General features: G+C 36.6%; 1 protein-coding gene across 2 annotated transcripts in view; it reads left to right on the forward strand.

Annotated features, from left to right (window-relative positions):
* The window catches only part of Cda4 (chitin deacetylase Cda4), a 66,411-nt gene that overhangs the window by 19,895 nt on the left and 19,271 nt on the right, over positions 1-27,245 (forward strand). For both annotated transcript variants that reach the window (XM_070219060.1, XM_017153034.3), the window contains exons 2-5: positions 5,030-5,121; positions 5,182-5,293; positions 13,926-14,053; positions 22,675-22,817. In XM_070219060.1, the coding sequence (XP_070075161.1) occupies positions 5,030-5,121; positions 5,182-5,293; positions 13,926-14,053; positions 22,675-22,817 (475 nt within the window). The remainder of the gene's footprint in view (positions 1-5,029; positions 5,122-5,181; positions 5,294-13,925; positions 14,054-22,674; positions 22,818-27,245) is intronic.

The following is a 27,245-nucleotide window of genomic DNA, read 5'->3' on the forward strand; positions in this document are numbered from 1 at the left end:
CGCATTTGTTGAAAAAATCTTAAAAATAAAGATGCTATTTCACGTTGATTTAACGACATTCTGTACAAAAATTGAATTTAATTTGCCAACTGTTCGATATTCACCATTCTTGCTTTAAGCTTTTGTACAAATGTTATATAAATTATGGTCAGAGAAAAATCACAAAGCAACAAAAATGCGAAGGAAAACTTCAACACAAAAAAATCAGAGCAAAATAAAACAAGAAAACGAAAACTTATTGCATGATGTGCATAAAATAAAGACTTTTCCAGCTCTTCACCAGGTTTTCCCCGTTTTTTGTTCTTCAATTTTATTTATTTTCTCGGGCACATTTAATTTTCCCAGAGCGAGACACAGGCAGCACTGAGACCGAGGGAGAGGGAAATGTATCCTTTTGAACGTTACGGTTCTCGGCTTATTTTTAATTATTATTTTCCGCATTGGCAATTTCTTAATTAAGGGCAAAGAACAAAAAACGGTTTCCATGTAATTGGCCTTATGACTTTTAAATAAATGTGCAATAAATTTATTATTACTATTATTTTTCGTCTTTTTATTGTCGTCATGGCTGTAAAAAGTCAAAATGATTGATATTGGTTGAATTTTATTGGGTGGAAAACTTCTTTAAAGGTCCTTAAACGGGACAATGAAAAAACCATTTTCGATATTTCGCTAAAAAATTTAGGCCTTTATTTAATATACATGTATAACTGATAACAAAATCAGGTCAGTAGTATCTATCCTTTTTTATTTTGTAAGTTTAGTTTTACTGAATAGTATAGAACAGTTCCCGCTGTTAAGGGCCATCTACTGCATGTAGTTTCAACCTGGCCAACTTTTAAGTAGCTCCCCCAGGAGAGTTGACTAGTTCCATTCAAGAATTCAAGAATCCCCTCTACTTCAGCTCAACTATCAGTGGTGGAGGGGAGAAAAGAGACAGGGGGAAAGGGGAATATTAAGCCGCTTAGAGGACGTCGCCTCATTAGCCATGACTTTTGGTCTCCTGCCAAGGACTCGCCAGTGTTTATGGACATGGAGGTTGTCCTGGACTCGGTTAATAAATATTAATTAGCCATAATAATTATATGAAAATGTTTCTCGCCACACTTTCCCCCTGGCCTACTATTTTTGATATTTTTTAGCGCAACATTTTCATTTGATTTAAATCTGGTATTGCTTTGTTATTGTTTATTTTACACATTCCATTTAAATTAACTGCCAATTTTGTTGCTTTTTCCGCCACATTGTGGCCGCTGCTGTTGTTGGCTAAATATACACATAAATAACCATAAATTGACCAAGCACCAACACACTCAAATATTTTAGCAAAATATTCCCTGATTTTTTATTGATTGCTTTTGTTTGACAAAACTTTAAGTGGTCCCTTTTAAAGTTAGTGCCTTATTGATAATCGCTAAATTTATATAAAAATACAAATAATGTATTTATGCCAACAATAAACTGCGAGTACCTATATAAAAATGCAACATTAAATGGCAAAAGTTAGCAAAGGTTGGGAAGAAGGTGCAGTTTTTTTCTGACCAACCCAATAACAAATATTCCCACAGAGTTTTAAGTTGCACTTTGGCTTCGGCACCGAAAGTTCACAGGGCTTAAATGCGAATCTGAAGAATCGTCTATCGTGTTAGTCAGTCAAAATATATTAGAAATAAATACATATTTTCTATTGTATTGCTACATTAAATTTGCTTCTGGTTAACGCGGGTTCAAAGAAATAAAATGACTCAAATCAATCAGTTATACGTATATATTTGCAATCCGTGTTCACTGTTCATATAACAAATTAACAGAATACATTTACACAAAATAAAAAAAGCCAAATCAAATTATGAAAACAAATTTGCTCAAGACTATTTCCCAAACCGAGTGTCTCTCGAAAAAATGTCTTCCGCATGGCATTTCATGAATTTTAATGAACTTTGCGGCTTGAATAATAGCAAAAAATCCATGGTTTTATGAATATCTTTTGTGTTTGAACTTAAAGTCAGCGTTCGGTGAGACAATTCTAGTTTGTCCTTCACAAAACCTTTATCAATTTTAGCTAGTTCTAGTTTGTTTCCCGTCATTTCTTAAAATACTTTGCAAAATTACAATTAAAACTAAGAGGCTCTTTGAACGGGTCTCAATTCCTCTAAACTTAATGGAAAGTACCTTGTCGAAAGCGTCTTTGGTGGGCTGAAACAAGTTTGTATGCAAAACAGGTTTATTTTTATACCCTTGCAGAGGGTATTATGATTTCAGTCAGAAGTTTGCAACGCAGTGAAGGAGACGTTTCCGAACCCATAAAGTATATATATTCTTGATCAGCATCACAAGACGAGTCGATCTAGCCATGTCCGTCTGTCCGTCTGTCCGTCTGTCCGTCCGTCTGTCCGTCCGTCTGTCCGTCTGTCCGTCTGTCTGTTTCTACGCAAACTAGTCTCTCAGTTTTTGAGCTATCAGGATGAAACTTTCCCAAAAGTCTTCTTTCTATTGCAGGTAGTATATATGTCGGAACCAACCGGATCGGACAACTATATCTTATAGCTCCCATAGGAAGGATCGGAAAAGAAAACGTTAAAAAAATTCTAGCTTCGGTGTTTTTTGAAATATTACCTTCTACTTTTGGGGATGTTATTTTTTAAATATTTCTGAATTTCGAATTAAATATTTAAAAAATCGGACTACTATATCATATAGCTGCCATAGGAACGATCGGTAAATTAATGGAAAAGTAATAGGAAATAAATTCTAGCTTCTTTGGTTTTTATTGTATTATCTTCTACTCTAGGATATGACTCTTTTTAAATATTTCCGAATTTCAATTTTAATTTGATCAAAATCGGACGACTATAGCTGCCATAGGAACGGTCGGAAAATTAATGAGAAATATTAGAAAATTAAACATTTTTGCGATTTGTTAATTAATAGGCATGATCTGCAAGGGTATATAAGCTTCGGCTGGCCGAAGCTAGCTTCCTTTCTTGTTTTCATTGTAAGGAATTTTCGAAATTTGTAAAACCCTAATATAAGCCCTGAATTCATTTTTAAGCGAGTTTTGAAAAAGGTAAAAAAAACTTTTAAGTTAAATAGTACACAACTTTAATATGTCTTGAGCCTTGCTTATAATTATTTTACTAAAAGTTTGGTTACTGAAAAACATATGAGAAAGTCGATTGTCCCACTAACAGACCTCTCCTCTCCACCTATTAAAAAAATGTCTTGCAATTTATATTTTTTGAATTATCTGCTATTATTATTTGAATCTAAATGATTTAGCTAATTTACTTAACATTTAAAAACAAGGTAAACCTTTAAGAGCTTTCTAAAATTATTTAAGCTAATCGCCGGCTGATTATATTTATTTTCCGACAATAAATCGTCAAGAGCATTGTCAACTTCGCCTGTATCCATTAAATTCAATTTTGATATTTTCGGTTTTTCAGTCTTAGCTATCAATTAATTGCCATTTTCGTGGCATAGCAACAATGAAAAATCATAAAACTGACAAATAATTATAATTATAATAGGAAATACACGCAGCCCACGCCGCGTATACGTAATGCAATTGTGTCCAATAATAGTTTTCATTTAATTAACATTTAGCTCCAAAATGGATATGTTTTATGAATAATTTAAGCGGCAGTCAACCGGGAAAGTGGGCGTAATTATAATCGCCACTAGATCTCATCGATTTCCCCCCAAATAAGCCAAACATTTTGGTCGAAAAACGGATTCAGGAAATGAGAACTGGGTTGGACTTCTGCTGTTTGTTGTTTTAGGCCTCTGTTAATCTAATGCTGTTAGTCAATTTATATTCATTATAGTTCAACTTGTCCAAAACCGCAACAAAACAGGCGATAGATTTGAAGTTAGAATTTAAAATATTTTCATTAATTTAGTTTTTCACGCTTTCCCGTTTTGCGCATTTTTTTGCCACTTGATCAGAACGTATATCGACATTTAATTATAACTTATCTGTTATTTATTTATTTATTGGTTTCATTCGCTTATCTCTCACCCCTTTTGTGGCTTTTTGTAAATGTCAAGCCGCCAAGCCTTTTAAACTTAGATTTGCCTCATTAAAAAACTGAAAATATATATGTGTAGCTATGTATGTTCTGCGAAATCATCATAAATATACATTAAGCGATTATAGTTTGTTTTTTCCTGCCGGTCAATCCTACATACATGAACAGATAAATCTGGTGCGTTACACAAAGTGTTACGTCTATTATGCAATTAATTGCCGGATATTTAAATTCCACGCGCAACTTAACTCTATAAAGAAGTTAATGCAAGTGGTTTATGGATTCGTTGGATTTTGAAGCAGCAGTATTTCAAATGGTATCGGTTAGCAAGTCTCATTGGAAATTCAGTTTTTTTGGCTTAACCTTCACGGAAGACAGACAATTGTAAACAAATTAGTGAGCAGGTCTTTTAATGGTTCTCAACAAGTACGATAGTTAATTATTTATTTTCACTGTAGGTGGTAACAAATTAATTTATAAACTATTTGTCGAATTGGTTAATTTGATTGGATACCAATCTACAAATCTAAGAAGTTTACAATTTGTTTGTTTTTTTTATTTAGCGAGTTAAGCAAGTTTTCATTTTAAACTTCTGACGAAATAGAATTTTTAGTGTAAGATATGGCTCCTTCAGTGCGTTGCAACATCTGTCTGATATTATAATATCCTTAGCAAGGGTATAAATAAGATAAATAAATATTTTACGCAGAAAGATAGCGAGTATATTCGACGTTAAGGAACTCTAGTCGTTACTGGAATGGACAACTAAAATATACAGCTCATAAGAATAATCAAAAAATTATATATGTAAATTAATAAATCAAAATTATATTTTCGTAGTTCTTGGATTTAAATTTTCAATCAGGATTAAATTACTCACGAATTACATTTGATTTAGGTCATATATTTGCTTTATGATTATAAGTAAAGTCAACATAATTTTCCAATTTTGTGTTTTTTAAATAACGACATTTTATTAATTTCTTGAAATTTTGCAGGCCAGGGAAAGGAGAAGGAGGAGTTCCAGTGTCCCTCACACATTGCCAATGGCAACTACGCTGATCCGGCGACCTGTCGTCGTTTTTACCAGGTAAATTCAGCCACTTGTAATGGCACGAATATTTTCCCTCTCTCACACTTCATCTTACAGTGCGTCGATGGATTTCCGTATTTGAACCGCTGTCCATCCGGACTTTTCTTCGATGATCTGCAGAAGTACTGCACATTCAAGGATGAGGCCAAGTGCGGTCCTCTACCAACAAGTAAGTGATTAGGAAAGTCTCAAAATTCCAGGAAGAAAGTGCAACATAAATCAGGGCGAACAAAGAAAATGGGGTAAAAACTGTAAGTGCACTCTAAGTGTGGCCACCATTCCTTGGGCAGGTTTTTCCCTCCATCTGTCTGTCTGGCCTGCTAAACGATTTGAAGTTTTGAGAGGGACACAAAAACCCCAGACCAAAAGAACCGACGAGGAATATAAAAGCCGGGCTAAGCTTAGGGCATAGAATTTATTGGAAGCTTCAAATAGAATCTTGGCAGACTGAGCATGCAGAAAAAATATGGCCCACATATACAATATTATTGTGTCTCATTTTTATCGTTTATTTAAAAAAAAAAAGTCGCAGACCGTAAGCGTTATACACGGTTTTAAAAGCCGAATTAAAAAGTAAAAACAGTTTAATGTAGAATTCACTTGACTTCAGTATAATTTTTTAAGAGATTTCTACAAATTTACAGTTTTTCTCAGTAGACAGGCACACATAGACAAAAGGAGGACATTTCTCAGGCCGGATGTTGCACATTAGGAAGCAATTCCGAGTAAATGTCGCATAATTCATTTATGGTTGCAAAATTCGTGTGCATGTATTATTGTGTTTGTGCTGGCCAAAACCAAACTGAAACGTAACCAAAATCGAAATCGAAATATAGCCGATGACAAAAGCAATGAGCAAATGGTGGCCACCACTCCGGGGACACAATTCCAAACATTGTCCGCTCTATTGACTTGTCTAACGACGCTGCCCAAAGGGCCACCTTGCCGCAGGGTAAAGGGCGGTTGGGAAATGGGTTGGAAAGGGAGGGGAGTGGAGGGAAGGGGCGGAGGTTAAGCCATTGCCAAAATGAATGCCAAGTACTTTGGCACACCACCCGACCACCCACAACATTGAGTGCACTTCAAATGGGGCACAAACGCGACCGCTTAAGAATATCCAAGTCTATCTTTCGTTCTCCATTTATCTACACACTGTGGGTCAATAGAATGGTACTACAAATTTTAGACAATAATATTGTAAAGTACTTCATTTTATTTTGTGTGCGTTTTTTTAAGAAGATCTGTGGAAATAATTTAACCTTCTATCCCATTTTGGCCTCTTCATATTTTTATTTTATTCGTGGTCCCTCGAGAATAATTAATTTGCTGCCGCTAAATTATTTATCCACCACATATTAAGGAAAATATCGACATTTTTAAGGTTATAAGGCATTTAAGACAAGATCTGCCCATTTTCTTCAAAGTTTTCCATTTGATCAAAAGTATATTTTAGTCTAGGTGTGGGATATATCAAAGAATATCATATATTATTTCTAACTTTAATTTATTTTTAATAATTATTCCACCGAAATCACAAATGGGAGATCGTTTTATATTGTAAATGGCATAGGAGTCGTATTAGTGATCTTTTAGAAAGCTTTATGATCGGCCGCAAACCGTCTTTAAATTAATTTATTTGGCTTTCAAAAATACAATACTTTATTTAGTCTTCAATTCATATTAAGCCGTATACAGTTCTATATTCGTGACCACAGCTATATATGCGTGTGTGGGCCATTAAAGCTGACATTTACGATTTAGTTTTACGGCAGCCTCAGCTTCAGCCTCGGACTTTTGCATCGCTTCTGTGCGCATTTTCCTCTTTTTTTACATTTTTATTTTGCATACACTTTAGAATTTAATTTTGACTTACCGCAACAGCAAGTCCACTGATCTTATTGGTGTATTAAGCATTCTTCTTACTTGAAAATGTTGGTCAATAAGTTCAAAGGTGAATAAAAAGATTATGGTAAGTTTTAGGTATATATACATTCATCAATTTACAAAAGTTTCCAATAGTTGAGAGTACGGTATAATCGAGATCCTGGACAATCGGATACCCGTTACTCAGCTAAAGAGAGTGGTATAAAAACTGTATAACTTTAGATGATGTATAATAGAATATAATCTTAAGAGATTATGTACATTACTTTTAGCAAATGTAGGTCACGAAGAGAACAAAAATTCATCAGAAATCAAGCAGGCATGACACTGCATGCATTAACTTCATTTAATTTCGATTTCCAGCTGCAATGAAATATGTAGCTTTGTCTTTACATACAAGTTTTTTATATTGTTATTATTATACGGGTGTAATACAGAAATCTCTCTGGGTAGATTTTAAGTAAGCAATAATATTAGTTACAACCAAATTTCGTACAAAGAGAAATTGCTCTAATAATTTACTTAATAGACTAACTGGTAGCTGATTTCTTCTTGTTTAAGAAGCACCGACTCTTGCATTTTACCATGATTTGACTTATTTTCAGAAACTATAAAATGGTATTATTGTTAAATTTAAAACAAGAGAGAACGCTATAGTCGAACGCATCAGATACCCGTTACTCAGTTAAAGCGAGCGCGAGGGAGATGAAGATACGCAGTCGTCAGCGTCATCTAGTGACTGTTTAAATTTTTGCTCATAACTTTGATGTAGTGGCGGATCTAGGATTTTGTTGTGGGGGGTGATATTAGAACAATTTTTTTGTTGCATACTTTTGTAATACCAAAATTCCTTTAATTTTTCACCCGAGTGGAGGGTGATGTATCACCCATATCACCCCCTTGTGGATCCGCGCATGCTTTGATGGTTTGTCCGATTTAAAAATTCTTGAGTTCGTAAAGTTGTGACTGTCAGGCTTTTTTCAAAGTCCTCTAAGGCGATTGTGGGCGTTAGAGTAGGCGTGGCGCTCCGTTGAAACAAACTTGCACTGCAAGCCCAAGAATATGTGTGGGTAATCCCAACCGTATAGCTATTGTAGTTACCGAGATCTCATCGTTCATACGGACAGACAGTCAGACAGACATGGCTAGATCGACTCGACTAGTGATCCTGATCAAGAATATATATAAGGCGTGTTTTAAAACTATACGACACCAAGACATTTTTTTTAATTTTGTAGAATTGTTGTTGTTTATAAAAAGCGAAACATTTAAATGCAGATCGAAAGAACAATATATCATGTGTACAAAAAAAAAATTAGGGGTAAAATCCTTAAAAAGAGGATCAAGGACACATGATACATTGTTCTTTCGATCTGCATTTAAATGTTTCGCTTTTAATAAACAAGAACAATTATTTGAAAAGGCCTACTGAGATGTGTACAAATTTTAATAAACAATTTGACTGATTTTTAAACACTTTATAGGCATGGACAAATAATAGTTTATTGGTTTTCTATATTTGTAGACATCCATATACTCTGCGGACAAGAGTAAAACAAGTGTTATTTTTGTACTGTGTAAAATAAAAATCTTAAATAACTGTTATTTATGGTCTCTAGTTAAATGTGATACTTATGGATATTTCAATTTGACGATATTTTTAACGAACTTTTTCTCCGTTATACATCCCCAGTTAAGATGACAGATTATTTTTGTCAATCTTCTAAGTCAGTCTTAAAATGTTTTAGGATACGATAAGACATTGCTATAGTACTTTACTGTCGCAGTATTATATATATTATATTATATTATATATATTTTTGAACTCGTTCCGAATTGTGTTTTCCAAAAAGTTCCCCGACGTAGGGATTCTTAGCACAAGGACCTCAAAGTTCGAAAATACTGAAATTGGCCAACTTTCCGGAGGTCTCAGAGGCAAACGGATTCATGGTTTGTTTTGATGTTAAAGTTTTTTAAAAGTCACACTCTTTATCTTTCAAACCCCATACTTAGAATAATTTTAGGATATTTTTTTAAGGAAGAAACTAATTCTAGAAAACAGAGTCAAAAAACATAAAAGTATACAGCTGCGGTGAAAATATTAGTAGTGTTGCCGCCCTTAGTTTCAAAAGTTTTTTGTTGATAAAGATAAGGAGTGTATCTTTTAAAAAACTTTAACATCTCAAAAAAACCATGAATCCGTTTGGTCTCCTCCCGAAAGTTGGCCAATTCAGCATTTTTCGAGCTTTGAGGTCCTTGTGCTAAGAATCCATGCGTCGAGAAACTTTTTTGAAAACACAGTCTAACTTGGGAATTCGTAACGAACTCAAAAATATAGCATCCATCGAGGTAAATTTCAAAAGCATTCATTTTGTTGCACAGTGTAATGTATGCCACTGCTTGCATTTCTTACGTTTTCTAGAACCAAAGAACCAAAGGCGAGTTTCTAAAATTCCTGGTGAAGTTCTTTTGAGTGTAGGGGCTTGGAAAAGTTTGATAAGGGTTGGCAAGGAAAGGAAAGGGGGTGGAAACACACACACGCAGCCATATGCCGGGTGACATATCGCTCACATGCAAACACGCACTTTTGCAGTAGTCGCCATTCCGGTTGCAACTGCGACTAGGACTGCTTTTTTGGATACGGATACGGAAGAGAGCGCATAATGGCCGGGGGAGCATGGGTACGGGTTTTTGGGGTTTACGGGTACGGAAGCTGATCCCGGTCCGTCGGTTGACGGTCGTTGGTCGGAAGCCAACCGCTTGGAAGAAAGCTGCGACAGCTAAAGCGTTTGGGGATTTGCGTAATACCGACTTGAATGTTGTATCATATAAATAGCTCTCTGTGTGTGTGCCATTTATGTTATTACTTTTCTTCACACATACGCAGACGGGGAGTTCAAGGCGAAATATTGCAGCAGAGATTAGGTCAAAGCTCTGTGCATGAAAAGTTGCTCCCGCTTGTTTTCCGCTGACATATATATTCATACATACATATATAGTTATGCAATTTTTGCCCGGAAATTTGGCTGTTTTTCATTTAGTAAATTTACTTGAATTAAAAAAATGTTCATAATTATATTAAGCACATTTTCAAAAAGAATACAACTAACGTGGTCCAAGGGGCCAAAAATAAAAAAATTACAGTTATTTTTTGAGTTTTATTATAAAAATCAAAATCATTACGGATTTGTAAACTACAATGGCTAATAAAAATTGTGGTGTATTAAAAAAATTTTTAGGACCCTTCTAAGTGCGTGATTTTTTTTGTATAAAAAATTTACAATAACAGATATTTTCGGTCCCTTAATTAAACTTATGAAGTAAAATAAACATCGGTCAGAACGTATATCCACCGTGGAGTAAAAACTTAAAAGGTTACATCTATTGCGTGAAATGATAGCGTGAATTCGGCATCGTATAAACACAGTAATAGATAGATAGATACGTCTATGCTTTAGATTAAAAATTGCATATATTCGATCTAAATATTCTCCAATTTAATGTTTAGTCTCTTCTCTAAATATATACACTTTGCCGTTCATTATATGCCAGCTTTTTATGAATTTGTGAATGCATGTTTTTAAATATATGTAATTTAAAGCAATTTCATGGAAATGAGTGAAAAGAACTAACTGATTGCCTATAATCGTCGGGAGCTTTAATTTTGCAGCCATCTGCCAACTGCCTAAGCCATCCGAGGATTAAGAGCTCTGCCAGCCGAAAGACTTCCTCTCCGACATCCGTAGCTCCTCGGTACCCTGCTTTCCTCTCGAATACTTACTTGCCTCAAATCCCAACTGACGAATTGCGTATACGCAACGAGTTTCAACTGAATTTGAAATTGTGACAGCAACTTGTCCCCAAAATAAATAAGCAAAATGCGGCATGTGTGTGCCCTGAAATATATGCAATACATTGTGCATATAAATGCGAATTCATTTCATTTCATTTCGATTTGATTTGACCAAGGCGAGACACGAATTAAAATATTTAAGCCACTTTTTTAAGGGGAGTCGTATTTTGGCAAGGGTTAGAACGCTTGACAGGCAGCGTGTCCAAGGAAATGACAAGCTGATTTTCCACCTACATCCATACGCACACGCACACACCCACACATCACGCAGCTGAGCTGATAAAATGCAAAGAAAAATGTTTTGCACTGAATAGTTTTCAATTTCATAATTCAGTGAGCACGCTCAATGACAGCATTTCAATATTGCTTACACAACAACAAGAGCAGTAACACCCGCACACACGAACAACGAGAAAGGACTGGTAAAAATAGTAACAAAAACTTTAACGATAATACAGTAAACTCTTGAGAAAGTAGGCAGTCTCTTTAACAGTATCTGTGTATTTACATTACCACCTACCATTTAAATCATTTCGCTATGATATATTTCGTATAATATTTATATGTATGGGTTTGGTCATCTAGTTTTTATTTAATTTTTAAGAAAATATGGCCCAAGAAACAGAATCAGTCATATGGCATTTGAGGAATCGGGAAATATCCATCGATTATACAATTTTCCAATCATCATAAAATATATGCACCTAGATCAAAGACATATCCTATAGTTTTCATATGAAAGATTGGCTTAAACTGGAAAACGTATGCTGTTTTGAACGCATTTTGTCCTGTGCAAACCCTAAATCGTTTTTTTAATGCTAGCTTGGTCAGGGAAAAAATTCTTGCCGTTCGGTTAATTATATATTTACATTGCTGCCATAGGTAATGTTTAGATATTTCTACATTTCTAGACACAAATAACTTCTTGCCGTAGTGGCCTATCGTTCTCGCATTCTTTGGAGCAAAATAGTTATTTTAGTAAATTTAGATATATATTACATTATCTTAAATACTGTCTTGATTTGTATTAGTTCACTGTAACACCCGTTCACTGTACAACAAAAAACAAGGAACAGAAAAACAACAGCAGCTGCTGGATGGAGTGGCAGTAGCCGAATATTACGTATACGCATCGTGTGCGAAGATGTGAATCGTTGTCCGTCCACCGACGACAAAATGCATAAGACAAAGTTACTAAAAGTGTTTATTACATTTTATTCAATAACTCAGCACAAGTTTGGAGCGAGACGGAACTAGTCGGTGTGACAGAGTCAGACAGAGAGAGAGGGAGAGAGAGAGAGTGTAGGATTCTTGAAGTTTCTTTTTGAAATAATAAAATTTTATGCATTTACTTTCTGTTGGAAAAGCTGGACAGGATGGTTGGCAAAGAGTTTGGTTTTCCAGCCCCAGAGAATGTTGATTGCAGTCGTGTTCTCTGTGTGTCCTGCGTCCTGTGTGTCCTCTGTGTGTGTGTGAGTGTGTTTGTGTCCTGGCCAATTAATTGCCAAGCATTTCATTTTCATTGCCGTTATTTATGATGTGACCACAAATATTTTTCAAAAGGCATTGATATGCCACAAGCATTTATTTTGTTTTCCTTTCCGGTTTTACTTTTATTTATTTTGCCATTTTGCCCAGCAATCTGATCAGAAATGCTATGTTAATATTTTAATAACTCCTAAAAAACTTATTCATATATATCGTTTATTACTTTTTTACACCCATCCGTGGGAACAGATTGAAAAATGCAAAAGAAAGAAAGCCCTCCAAAAACTAAGGCAATGAACACTTAGGAGGACAGGTCGGGCCTTTATTTGCATGAAATTGAAGTTAAATAATTAAATCTCAGTTAAGCGTGGTTGAAATCGTAATCGAAAAGAAAACTTCAAGTTTCTCCACCCGCCACTTCTTCAGAAAAGAGGCTCAAGCTCTTGCCCAAACGTTCTTAAGGGAAAAATAAATAAATGGGAAATGGAAATAGAATTTATTTGATTGATGATGTGTCCCCGGGAATTAGGAGAAGCTACCATTTCACAATTTAGTTTCGATGACAACATTGTGAGGAGGAAGTTGACTTCTCTGAAAGCGGAAATCGGATAATCATATCGATTGATTAATTACCTTGAGATAAGAGCTTAACAGTACGAAAAAAGGAATCTTGAAAACAGTTAAAACCAACTTTTTTAAGTTATACCAAAACTTTTTAACATAAATCGGATAAATTGATTTTTGAATAAGTATTTTAAGTTTTTTAATTAGTTATTAGTTATTTCTATGAAATTTCTTTGAAATTAGTAATTATTAAATTGCAAGTAGATAATTAAATAATAAAACAAATATTTTTGGGGCTTCAACTGCACCACTGCAAGTGATTCATATTTGTGACACGTACAGGCTTTAACCTTCGGATGTTACTGGGGAATTCCCTTAGCCCCCGCACGGCAAAGTTCGAACGGAGCTCGAAATCAAATCAAATCAACGCCTCCGGGCACGACTTTCGATGGCGCATCCATATCCATGGCGAGTGCTAATTCGGTTAGTGCATCTGCCGGATGCTCCGGATATGCCTTTAATATTTGCCAAGGAACAGGGTTGCCGACTTGGCCTCACCTTTTGTTTTGCGAACTTTAAGCGAATTTGTTTACTCGATCGCAAAACAAAACAAAACAAAACAAGCCCGAACAACTGATTGCCACTGAGGATGGGGCTCTGTGGAGAAAAAAGCAATTGAATTCGATTGAGTTTCGGCTCGGCTCGCAATCACATCACATCCAGATCCCACGCCCAAACACCACCCACATATGCAAATAGCTTTTGAGAGCGGAGAGAGCTCGGATTTTGGCTTAAGGTTATTTGGCTTCGATCCCCCCACTGCCCCTCCCGTTGTTAACTTTCTTTTAACTCGTTTCTTGCACACACTCGCCTTGGATTGCCTGCTTATTGACATTTCGTCCGGCATTGTGCCGGCTGACTTGTTGACTCTCGACCTCCCGGCATCTGGGATTGGATCCCGCATAACGAAATAGATTTTAAATAATTTCCAAACTGATTTTCGCCCTTCCAGCACCCGCCCCTGCCACCGAGGCCCCGGCTGACACCGCCCAGCGGTGCAACACGGAGGAGTGCGCCCTGCCCTACTGCTTCTGCTCCAAGGACGGCACCCAGATTCCCGGCGACCTGGAGGCCGAAAAGGTAAGCAACACTGGGCGGTGGTTGGATATTCGGATTGTAGAATGGGCGGGGTACCCGGGAATACGTCGGTTTTGGTGGCCACTCAGGTGCTGCCAGGGTATTCAAAACGGGTGTATTTGTTGGGCTGTGCCTGGCGATCTTAACGTTTACACTCAACCATATTGCTCGTTGATACTATGTACAAGACACATATACAAAAAAAGAATTAAGTTTATTATGCGTTAGGAAACAAAAATAAATTTATATTTCACCCAGAAGACGACCAGAAAGACTTGTAAATATTTTCTTGTACTTAGAATATTTACTTAGCCCTGCTCATTAAGTAATTTTAGGTCCCATTTAATAATTTTCATAAGTAACATACCTACTAAATTATTTATTTGAAATTATTAATTACACTATGCAGCACCAAAAATTTACCTCGATGGATACTATATTTTTGGATTTGTTACGAATTCCAAAGTTAAACTGCGTTTTCCAAAAAGTTCCCCGACGCAAGGATTCTTAGCAAAAGGACCTCAAAGTTCAAAAAATTCCGAAATTGGCCAACTTTCCAAAGCTCTCAGAGGCAAACGGATTCATGGTTTGGTTAGATGCTAAAGTTTTATAAAAGATACACTCTTTATCTTTCAAACCCCATACTTAGAATAATTTTAGGATTTTTATTAAGGGAGAAACAAGTTTTAGAAAACATAGTCAAAAAACATAAAAGTTTACAGCTGCGGTCAAAATAGTAGTAGTGTTGCCGTCATGTGTTTTTAAAAGTTTTTTGTTGTCACTTTTCTTATCCAATTAGTCTAATAGTACAATTATAATCAATACAATATCACCAGAAGAAGATGAATTACAACAACAAACTTTTAAAAACACAGGGCGGCAACACTACTACTATTTTGACCGCAGCTGTACGTTTTTAAGTTTTTTGACTAAGTTTTCTGGAATCTATTTCTGCCTTAAAAAAAATCCTAAAATTATTCTAAGTATGGGGTTTGAAAGATAAGGAAGGTATCTTTAAAAAAACTTTAGCATCGAATCAAACCATGAATCCGTTTGCCTCTGAGAGCTCCGGAAAGTTGGCCAATTTCGGAATTTTTCGAACTTTGAGGTTCTTTTGCTAAGAATCCTTGCGTCGGGGAACTTTTTTGAAAACGCAGTTTATCTTGGGAATTCGTAACGAATCCAAAAATATAGCATCCATCGAGGTAAATTTAAAAAGCACTAAAAATGCTGCACAGTGTTATTGATACCTAGCCTTTCTTTTAAACTATCGAAAAAATTAAATAAATTCATAGAATTTGTATGGATGAGCATCAAAAACTATGTTTCCCACTGTCTGTCCGTCCAGCTGTCCGTATAAACTTCTAGATATCGGGAGCAGCGAACGCATGCGATTTGTAATGGTGCAAACGTGCGTAAAATTGCATTATTTTAAGTTAAAAACATATTGTGCTAATACCCATTAAAATGCTAACATTTATTAACAAAACATCACCTTTGCCAAGTTAAATGCATTCAACAAACTTTCATCAATCAAACTTTTCCTGCACACATTTGCGAAACTTTCCCCATGCATAAATGCAGTTATCACACAAAATTAAACGCAAAACTGTGTAACTTCGGTAATTGTTCACAAAACACCAGTGTAATTTTTGCAGGACATCGTCCAGTCGAGTTTCGCTGAGATCGAACTCGGCTACTTGTTGGCTTCCCATTTTTCCATTTTGCATTTAAGTGTTAATTTGCAGGGCGATAAATTTCAAGTGCATTGACAGCTTTTATTTTTACGACACAGAACTGGGGCTATGGCAGCTGTGGATCGCAGCGCTTTGGATGAGATATATGTATATAGGTTTCACGAATCCAGTTCGCCTCTGGATTCCAGTTCTCAGTGTCCTGTGACCATAAATCTATGTATTTGCATTCGGTTTGCTCTTATCGTCGCTTTGCATAAGGAAATTGTGCTCTTGTACTTTTTGCCATCTGTTGTTTTTGCTGTTGGCCCTCCCTTATTGTTGTCAGTTATTGTATTTGTTGTTCTTGCTACTGGTGTTCCTGTTGATTCGAATATCCTGTTTAATAACTACGCTTTGTTTATTTGGCCAAGAGTTATGCGCTCATGGTGTAAATAGAATGGCAACAGCAAGCCGGAAAACTCATAAAATTGCTTTACAAAATGTATATATTTAAAGCTTTTACCTTAATACAGTTTTTACTTCGGCCAAGACTTTTGTATTTTTTTTTTTTTGTCGATTTGAATACATACGTAGTGAGCCGAAACCCATGAGCTTAAATTATTTGTTAAATATTTCCTTTGCTATATTTTTGCCTCTATTACAAATGTAAAAATCTGTTAATGCACATATGACCCCCTTTTGCCCTTTGACTTGTGGACTCTCTTCCTGCAAATTGACAGACAGTTTGCAGTGCACATTAGTTGTGGTTTCGCTTGCATAATAAGGAGAGATACAGAAAGCGGACGAATCTCAAATGCACTATGGAAAATATGCGCATTAAATAAAATTATTAATTAATGCTTTTAATGCTTCTTTATTTGAATTTCTATTAAAAGACCAAAATAAATATGTTAAATGTGTCATAAAATGTAAATAAAAATGTAAATAGAAATGTAAAACTTTTGAGTTAGTAAAATAAACCATTCTGAATATTAAATTATACGTATCGATGATTTAAAATATTTATGTAACATTTTTTAGCATAAGATTGCATTTTGTTGCATTCTGAAATAAATCGATAAGAAACCCCGTTTGCTCAGATTTTAAAAATCCTAATATATATCATTTTTCATACTACATATCCTCTCCATAAAGAGTATAAGTTGGTGGAAAAAATAAAAACCAACATATATAAGTTGAAAGCAAAGCGGATGTTTATGTGGCGGGGCACACATACAGACATATACGCAAATCGCAGACAAACAAACAAATCCGCACACACACACACACAATCTCGCGGATGCATCAACACAGACACAGGCACACGCACACGCAGACAGACAAATACACGCATTCAAATACAAACAAGACAAGTGAGCCACTTAATTTCGAAATTGAAATGTATGTTTGTCCTCGCTATCCGTTTTGTCCTGTTTGTGGGTGTATGCTTGTGTGTGTGTATTGGTCGTGTATTAGTATGTATGTACGTATGTATCTCTGTGTGGGCGGGCGAGTGTGTGAGTGTGTTTGTCGGTGCTTATTTAAGTGTTATTAGCGCTTACATCATGTAAGTTACATGTGTTCGCAGCAACGCAGCCCCCAAAATAATTCCATTTGCTAACTGAATCTTTATCTATATGTGAGCGTGTGCGCGTCGTTTGTGAGTGCGCGGGCATAATTATAATTAATATCATCTCAATTAACCGCAAACAAGCGGTTAATTTGTGCATGCCAAAAAGTTCCTTTTGATTTGGGTTCGCACATAACGCATACGCCGCGTGGGCCATAGTCCTCAGCCATGTACTCCCACTCCCCACTCCCCACTCCCCTAATCGTTCAGTTCACCTCTTTCGTACTTTTTACCCGGCTTTCAATTATCGTCTCACTCCATTTCACAATGTGCCACCAATTTCCGTAATGCAAACGGAAGTTTGGGCAGCCAAATTAGAAGCATTGAAGTACCCCGATTTAAACTAATTTATAGCGAATAATGGTAAGGCTGTTTCATATTTAGACTCTTAGTTGGGATCATCGATAGTTTTGGCTATCGATAGTGGCCACTATTACTATATCGATACTATCGGAAATTATAGAAAATAAACAAGATATTACAAAAACTTAAAATAAATGCAATTCAAAATGTATGCCACTTCTTAAGGAAACAAAATCTGTCTTCATTTTTATCGTGAAACTATATTGTTGAGCCCTAACGCTTAAAATACCGTCGAGATCTAAAAAAGTATACTGTAACATTTTTTTTTAATCTTAAAATATAAAAAAATTAGTATGTTAAATTAAATTATATAGCTGGGCGATACTCGATATTTCGCCCGAGCCATCGATGTTTCCAAAAATTTAAAACCATCGGTAGTATCAATAGTGCTATTGATCGTTTTACCAACTTTTAAACTCCTTTCATATCACAAATTAACAGGATATTGAAACGAAATTCATTCTTTCAATACAAAGTACAGTCTTCGTTTGATATAAACGAAAATCCAATAGCACTTTTAGCCATGAACTTTGTGCAGTAAATTAATAAATGGCAGTACACCCTGAGAAATGTGGGACTATTTTTTAGGTAACGTATGACCTAAAAAATTTAAATAGACTAAAATTTCAGATTTAGGTTATGGGTTACCTGAAAATATTAGCATGTGGACTATGTTCCTAATTTTTAGGTAAAGCTACAAAGATTTTTATAGGCCATCGTAACCTTAAAATTGGTCCATAAGACCTAAAATTTAGGAATAGTTTGAAATAGATTTTTACTCACAATTTAATACAAATAATGGTTTTTAATAATATAATTTTAACTTTTTTGAAAATACCTAATATTTTGGTAATTCTGACCTAAAAATTTAGTCCACTAGTCATTTTTTAGGTAACGATTACCAAAAATAAATCTAGGACTGCGTACAAAATATAGTCCACATGACCAACATTTTAGGTAATGCATGGCCTTGGCGCCTTTTTCTGGCCATGTTTCCGAAAATTTTAGGTAATTAGGCCCCTTTTAGTCCATTTTGTTTTCTGGGTGTACACTTAAACCTCTAAGATGTGTACATAAATTAATGAATTGAAAAGGCTCAACAATTTATGTTTTTCCAAGGGCTTAGCCACTGAGTTAATAACAATTGCAGTGAAGCTTAACAGATTTATAAGGCAAAAAGCCATTTCATTTTCCTGTAAATCAAGGTGTTGGCATGGGCCGGAGCAAAGGTTGAAAATCGGGCAAAGGCGTTAAATAAACCGCTTTTGCTCAATTTGAATGCGAATTGAATTTGATTTGGGAAAATGAAATGAAAAGATGGCACAGTGTCAACAAAAAGTTTGTGGATGCCCCGATGGCTGGATAAGTGGTGAGTAGTGAGTGAAGCTGATGGCGAACGGATAATGGCAAATGGGTGGTGCAATCAATGAGCCGCTCAATTGTCGCTGCGATTGAGCAACTGAGCTATGCAAATTTGCAAGGCTCCCCCGCCCCATCCCCATCCCCTCCCAAATAGTTCGCAATCCTCGGTGACGGAGGAAACTTCTGGCCCCGACTCTCCCGCCCACTCCTCGCCATCATCCCTGCGTTTTCCCACCCTCGGGGTAGGTGCTCCTGCTCCCCAACACTTCGACTGCCATATTTGCTGAAAGACTAAAGTGCAAACTTGAGTCGCATTAGGCAAAAATTATCAACGCACACAGAAGTGCAAAGGGAAATATTCCGGCACGTTCGTCTACTATTTGCCCTGGCCACATAGTCCCAGATATCCAAACTTTAAGATATCCGAAAAAGAGAGTACAAACCGTTTAAGCGAAAATTTAAAATAATTTGGCAATAGCTGAATATGGGGTTGGTAGTTTGGACTATCGATAGTTTTGCCCATCAACATTGGCCATCATCAAAAATAACGATACTATCGAAAATTATTTAAAATCGGAGAATATTTAATGACACTTTAAAGCCAAGTAGTTAACCCTTCTGTTTTATTTTAATGGAAGCTTAACAACAAAATTGAATACCTCTTAAAATGTAATAACTTTTGATTGATTTCGGGTTCGATTTCGTTGATTTGGTACCGGTCGGATTTTGTTATATCCTCTTTACAGGTCTCTCGGTCTCCCAGTTTCTAGCGAGAGCCTTTCTTCTTTCACAAAATTTTTTTTGACTGTTGTCTTACCACATTTTAGTCAGATTCCTTATACACCGAAAATTAGGAATTTAACGAAGAGCCACCCAAATTGATTGGCCGGAATTTCGATGTGGGATTGCATGACATTCCCAAGTTAGAGAACTTGAAATGCAATAGCGTTCGGGACGATAGGCAATCGGCGATTCAGCAATATGGCAATCGCATAATGTTCAAACAGCCCACAATGGCTGTCACGCTTTTTCCCTCACCTTTTCTACGAAAACTTGGTCTGAGCTGGAAATTTATAAATTGCTTTAGCTCCATTTCTCGCCCTCCTTGCGCGCCTCACATTCATTATATTTGCAATAATATTTTTACTTCATAATTCAGCAGAAAGGGGAAAAGTTTTGCAGTTGATTTGCACTCATTTTGCGGAAACTCGCATTTGAAATATGCCTTTCAATAAAGCCGGCCACCGAGCAAAAGGCAATAAGGCGAAATGGAAAGATAGAGGAAAAGTGCGAAAGTGGGAAAAAAGAGGGAGGAATATGAAAAGCTGTCAAATCGAAGCGCGAATTTCAATTTCAATTCAATGCCGACTTGTCATCTAAGCCGCACTTAAACTGACCGCCGAGTGTTTCACGCCCCTGCATAATTTTGCCAGCTCAGTTTGGCTGGATGCTGGTATCATCATCGCCATCGTCATCGTCATCGCCTAGTCATCTTCTTCCTTCCACCGCATTAATATTGAATTTGTACAATAATCCTTTTTATGTGTCCTACAATGAGCGCTAAGTGCGTTCCTGCTGCCGTGCCAACCGCCTTTATGGCCAGATCTCGGACCAAATGCGAAATGCATTTCCGATTTTGCTGCAGCTACCACACAGAAAAAAATTCATATAAATTTGATATGAATATAGATTGGTTTATCTTATTTTATAATATTTTTTTAACTTTTAGGAAATAACTGATTACTAAGTTGATGTGTTTGAATCATAAATTTGACATTAACCGTATCGCCTTTTTATTGATATAGTGATAAGGTAGAAATGACCATATTTCATATCGAATTTTTTCTGTGCATTTTACTTTCCCTTCTCTTTTTCCTGACCCTCCAGACTCAAGTTTTCTTGGGAGGTATGGTGCTTTCATAATAGACTTTGAATTTACATTTTAGATGTGCTTTAAAAGAAGACGATATAGATTGCATTATCGGCTCGTCTTTGTCTGTTAGCCCAAAACTGTTGTGACTCTAAGAAATGAAAGAGTAGAAAGCAATTAATTCTGAGATAACAATAATGCCTGGACCGTCAATTTAATAGATAAAACGTTGAATAAATTTTAATTAGCAGAAAATTCCCTAAAAGGGCCAATTACTTTTTAGGGTATCCACAAGCTTTAAGAAGATTTTTCCAATGCTGTTTTACCCTGTTTTTGTAGGGCGTCATTTCTATAGCATTATTATTACTTTCCCTCGTCCATTCTTTTTCGACTGCACTCGGCGGTCTTTGATTATGGAATTGCACTTAAAGTGTTGCAAGAGCAACAAAAACATCAAAAGCTACAACTGCAGGGTTTTCTTTGGGGTTGGGTTTGGCTTTGGGCTTGGTTTGGGGTTCGGCTTTGGCTTTAGCTGATTCCCATTTCGTTGTCCATATTTTTGGGTGGCAATTTTGTAATGGAATTCGCAGTGCGGATGTTGCTCCTGGGTGTTATTGATAGTCGGGCATTATTTGAAATTAATTTGGTTTCGTGAATTGGTTGCCAGTTGCCATTTGCCGGTTGCAAGCTGCAAGTTGCAAGTAGCTAGTTGCTAGTTGCTCTCACTCCGCCGGTTGCCCACATGCCCACTAATTATGTTTAATGCTCAAGCTGCGAGTTGTGCCAAGCCGAAAGTGGGGCTTAGTGGGTGGTTTTGGGTGGCTGGGTGGCTGGGTGGCTGGAGGTGGTTGGGAAATGCGCAACCAGGCGCAACGCAGACAGGAAAAACAAACGCAAAATGCAAAACCTTCAATTAGAGCTGCTGCTGCGGCTTCCAATGCCATCGCATGCCCGGCTGATTTTGAGGTCGGCAATCCTCTAATTGGGCACAAACGCCCACCCACTCAAATATGGCCCCTCCTCACACCAACCTTGCTCCCAGACTCATGTGGCTTCAAGTGCTTATATTTATTTGGAGACAGAGGCAGTGTCAAATCGCATAATTAAGAGATTTGCCTTTGGGTTAAAGATTCACTCACATGTGGTTCGGAAAAGCAGACATATTTATTAAGGCAGAAAATCACTAAAATTAGCGACACTAAGTTTTTTTTTACCCTTGCAGAGGGTATTATGATTTCAGTCCGAAGTTTGCAACGCAGTGAAGGAGACGTTTTCGTTTAAAGTATATATATATATTTAAAAAAAATTATATCTTGGGTGTTTTTAACCTAGAACCTCCTATAACCTAGCCCGATCGGACAACTCCAATAGGAATAATCGGGGAACAAAATTTTAAAAAAATTATATCTTGGGTGTTATTGAACGTCTCCTTCACTGTGTTGCAAACATCTGACTGAAATTATTATACCCTCTGCAAGGGTATAAAAAATGTATCTAAAAAAATTAATTTCTTTCTGCCATGAACTACCATCCTATTTCTTGGTGTATTTACAAAATAATATTTTGCAAACTAATCAAAAGAGGCTGGTTTAAAAAATGTAAATTTATAATTATTATTTATAGTTTGTATTTGTTTAACTTTTAAATAAAAAAAAACCTTTAAAATACCTTAAAATAAATTTGCAATTATGATAATTAATTATGCATCCCTTCCTGTTTGCAGATCCCCCAAATCATTATGCTCACCTTCGATGGGGCGGTGAATCTGAATAACTACCAGCATTACCAGAAGATTTTCGACGGCAAGCGCAAGAATCCCAACGGCTGTCTGATTCGGGGCACCTTCTTCATGTCCCACGAGTACAGGTGAGTTGTCAGCTCAGGTGGCAAATTGTAGTTTAATAAGCCAGCTGGCTGAGCTGACACTTGACAATTGATGTGTGCTGTTGCTTCTGTTGCTTCTGTTGCTGCTGCCGCTTCTCGTTTTACTGGGGTGGCAGCCATTTTCCAAATGCACATTATTTTGGCATTACAATATTACGCATACGCCGGGTATGCAGGCAGCGACCGAATGCGTCTCCTCGAGCTGTTTTCAAAGTTCTCGGGGCCAGAAAGTCAAGTGAGTCGAGTGAGAGTCTCTGTTTGGCAGACAAAGTTTTTGTTCAAAATACTTGTCACATACTTGCCATGCCCCACCCGCCCACACCCACTCTCGCACACATAGCACACACACGCACACGCTTGTCAGTCAAGTCAGTGGGGTCCGCTCTGCTCTACTAATTGTTGTTGATAAATTGGGGCTGACAAAGTTATGTCAACTGCAAAATGAATTTTCGCCAAAATATATGAACTACATTTTGACAGACTTATAAAAACGACAGACACACACACACTCGCACAGGCAACAAAGTAAAAGACCAACAACAAAATGAAGTGAAAGAAAATGATGGAGGAAAAGCAGCAGTTGCAAAAGTACATGTGTACATACAGTTGAGGTCATAACTATAGTCGTAAATATGGTTTAAGTAATGGCTATGAAACGAACAAGTTTGGATTTGTTAGTATTTGAATAAGTTCCATTTAAGCTCAATAACAAACCTCATTAATATCTTATATTATTATTAGTAATGGAAAGTATTAAAAATGGCTTTAAGTATTGAAATACTTTATCCTTTTAATTAACAATGCCAATTACTCTACGTCATAGTCATATTATGTATTTAAAATACATTTCAAAAAATTATATTATTATTTTGGGTTAAAAAAAAGCAGATCTATTTCTTCTTTCATATGCACCTTACTAGAAGCCAGCAAATCTATAATTTTTTTTATATATACACAACGGCAATCGTAGATAAGAAAGATACAGTAGTATCCCAGAAGAAGCGCTTTTGCTTCAGCATGCAAGCCCAAAAGTTAAGAATGTTGAACGATGGAACAAATCAATGGGAAATTGAAGCTCTAATTTTTGGAAAAACATTCTAAATGAAATAAAGTTCTTTCGCTTTACATTCTGTTATTTGTTCGAACGAAATAATTTCTTCAAAAAGTAAAGGAAAGCTGGAGGATATTTGGTTGGCATGTGAATGCTATTTCTTCAGCTTAATTTAAATGAATTAACCTAGATTCGTGAATGAATTTTAAATTCAGTTCAAATCAGAGCAACAAATTTTTAGATGATTTCATAAAAGGACAAGGTTTTATTTGCCGCACTTTATTAAATTTAGTTGCAGTTTTATTACTTAGTAGAAAGTTTTTTCCAACCAATTATGTTAATTCAAACCCCAAACCGTAAAACCCTAAGTTTTATTTTCCTAATTGCCGAAATCGCGTTCTGCTTCCATAGTGCAGAATTCCGGGAGTTGGCGAAAAAAGAAAAACTAAGTGAGCAGCGACAGTCAAAAAATTTGCGAGCCGAGCGTGAACGGCAAAAATCTTGAGTGAAGTTTAAAAGCTTTTTTCTACTTTGGCCGCAACACAGGGAGGGTAGACTTCGAGGGAAGCCCAGAATTCAAGGAAAACCTGGAGGAGGCGATGGGAAGAGGGGAAGAGGGGCAGTTTTGAAGTTGAATTGAAATGCGCTGAATGGCAGTAATTGCCTGAATATGTTACACATGCACACACATGAATGCGCTAATCGGACGACTGACTATGTGCGTACGTGTATATATCCGTATAGTATATAAGCAGACTACAGAATACTTTCCTTTTTTCGGGCGAATCATTTTCCTGCCACTGCCACCGAGGGAAATGGAGGAATGGAGACACACTTTTCATCTTTTTCATCTTTTTCCCCCAGCAGCAGCCCATAAATAGTGGTAAACTGCAACTGCCTGCAACTTGCGACTTTCCACACAAGAACAGGCCAAAAGAATCTGCCTGCTCTGCAGTGCGGAAATGATTTAATGTGCTCGGCAACTCTTCAGCTTTTAGCTTATTTTGTTAAGATTTTTATTTTCCATTTTCCGTTCGCCTCGCTGACTGCCGCAAAGTATGCAGCGAATTTTCCTTTTTTGTTTACGTCCGCCGAGGCAATTAGTTTTGTCAGTTTCCCCAGGAATCGAGTTTTTCGGCGGAGAAAAATGCATATCCTCTGTCATCGGGCTGTGCGGTTCCTTTGGCCAGACCCCTACACATGAATCATATTTTTCCACAGATTTTTTGCGTGCGATTTTGCGGTCAGCAATTGATTTAATTTCGGGGAGAGTGCAGGCACCGAGATGTGACACTCCACTCCACTCGCACGTCAAATTTTATGTCCGCCAATTAAAGCAAATGTGCGAATTGTTCTTTGATATATGATGCGATTGTTTCTAAAATTAAGTTATTTTAAATTTCAATTTTTAAGGCCTGACGATTGAATCGAATTTCTAGTAAATGAAAGGAACACTAAATTAAATGTAATCATATAGATACATAAATAGAAATGCATAATAAGGAGAAAGAAAATTCAAGCAGCGTCGAGGAGACACCAACGAATTCTGTCGAAATGTACAATATTTATTGCTATGCTTGAGGCAATCCCAATATTTTATTTGCATTCTTTCTATTTACTTAAAGTGCCTGCCACAGCACCAGAGCATTGTGATTCACTTCCTAATTGCCCGACATCGCCATCGACGAAGGGCAAACGCTGCGCTCAGGACCCAGGATTTGGTTCTTCGGTCCTCCAAATCTTCGGTCTTCAAAGAGCTTGTGGCCCAGCTGCTTAGAATATTCATTTCAATTGACATTGCCAGCACGTTCGCCACGGCAACTGGGAACTGTTAACTGCTAACTGGGAACTATGAGTACAGAGCGAAAAAGTACCCTATTTTGGCTATTGGATATTGAAATTGGATTAAGGATCTATTGTAAAAATTGATGTATTACAGTTGGTTTCAAGTACCAACTTTAGCAAGAAATATTAGTTATTTGCAATAGTTTTTCAGAACAACTTCATACACAGAGCATTTTTAAAAATAACACAAAGCACTAGGGTTGCTAAAACAAATCGATAGCGATACCATCAATGGTTTTAAAATTAAGGAAACATCGATGGTTTGAGCCCAAAATCGATTCTATCAAAATGTATTTTGAAGTATATATTGTAGAACAAGACGGTATTTAAAGGATTAAGGCTAAATATCATATTTTTTTCACTTCAATCGAAGTAAAATTTGTATCGTTTTTTCCTTTTAAGTTTTATAATACAAACATGAATTTTCAAATATCGATAGCCAAAATCATCGATATTAAACACTATCGAGGTTTTGGCAACCCTACAAAGAACTTCCGAGTTTTTCGCAGGAAAATATGGTATTTTCTCTCAGTGCAGCAACTACTAACTGGGAATGGCTGGCGAGCTGGTTAGCTTTTCGCAGAAGAGTTTTGGGAGCTTTTGGGGGGAACTCGCTGCTCAATGCTCACAGCTCAGTGCTCAGTGCTCAGTGTTTGCTATTTATACGCCGAAATGTCACTGATAACGAACTTTCTTGCCATCGAATGCTGCTCCTTCTGCTGCGGCTAAGAAAACAATCAGACAATTGCCACAGGACTTTGCACACTTTTCCGACTGCAGGCTAACGCAGACGCACACACAGACACACTCGCACATACACACACACATGAGGGGCTGAGACAATAGTTGTTCATTTGTATTTGGCTTTGGCAAACTGCAAAAACCAAGGAAAAAATTAAGAACAATGTTGAAGGAAAGTTTTTGCGCAGCATTTTAATTGCACGCAAAAAGTTTTAACTAACTAACAAGCCGAAAACTAGGCAACACCTCACTGAACGCACACACACACACACACACGCACACGTACAGAAGCACAAAGAAAGAGGTGGAAGCTTGAGGGGTCATAGAAAGAGATGGGGAGGGGGGAATATGGAGTGGCAAAGGCCAGACTAAAGCCAACTAAACAAAAGCGACTTGGGGTCGAAATCTAATTTTCAAACATTTACGTTTTAATTTTCCTTGTTAACAATACACTAACAGTTCCCAATGCACTGCGAAAATTAATTGAACTCATAGAAGAATTTTTTGACGAAATATGCAAGTCCTAAGAAGCCGAGGCTGACTTTCAAGGTTGTAGGAATATTATCGGCAGAACTAAGAGAAAATAATACCTAATAAATATATTGAAGGTGGATTCAGCCTTGGGCTCCGTCTTATTGCCCACAAAATCGAAGCCAAGATTTGGCATCCACAAATAACAAATAATTTGTAAATTAATTGTTATATATTATATATTGTGTAAAATAAATACAGACACTAAATCCTCTAACACAATTTCACAGCAATTTTTCGCT

This window comes from Drosophila takahashii, chromosome X (assembly GCF_030179915.1).
Source record: "Drosophila takahashii strain IR98-3 E-12201 chromosome X, DtakHiC1v2, whole genome shotgun sequence".
Classification (NCBI taxonomy): domain Eukaryota; kingdom Metazoa; phylum Arthropoda; class Insecta; order Diptera; family Drosophilidae; genus Drosophila; species Drosophila takahashii.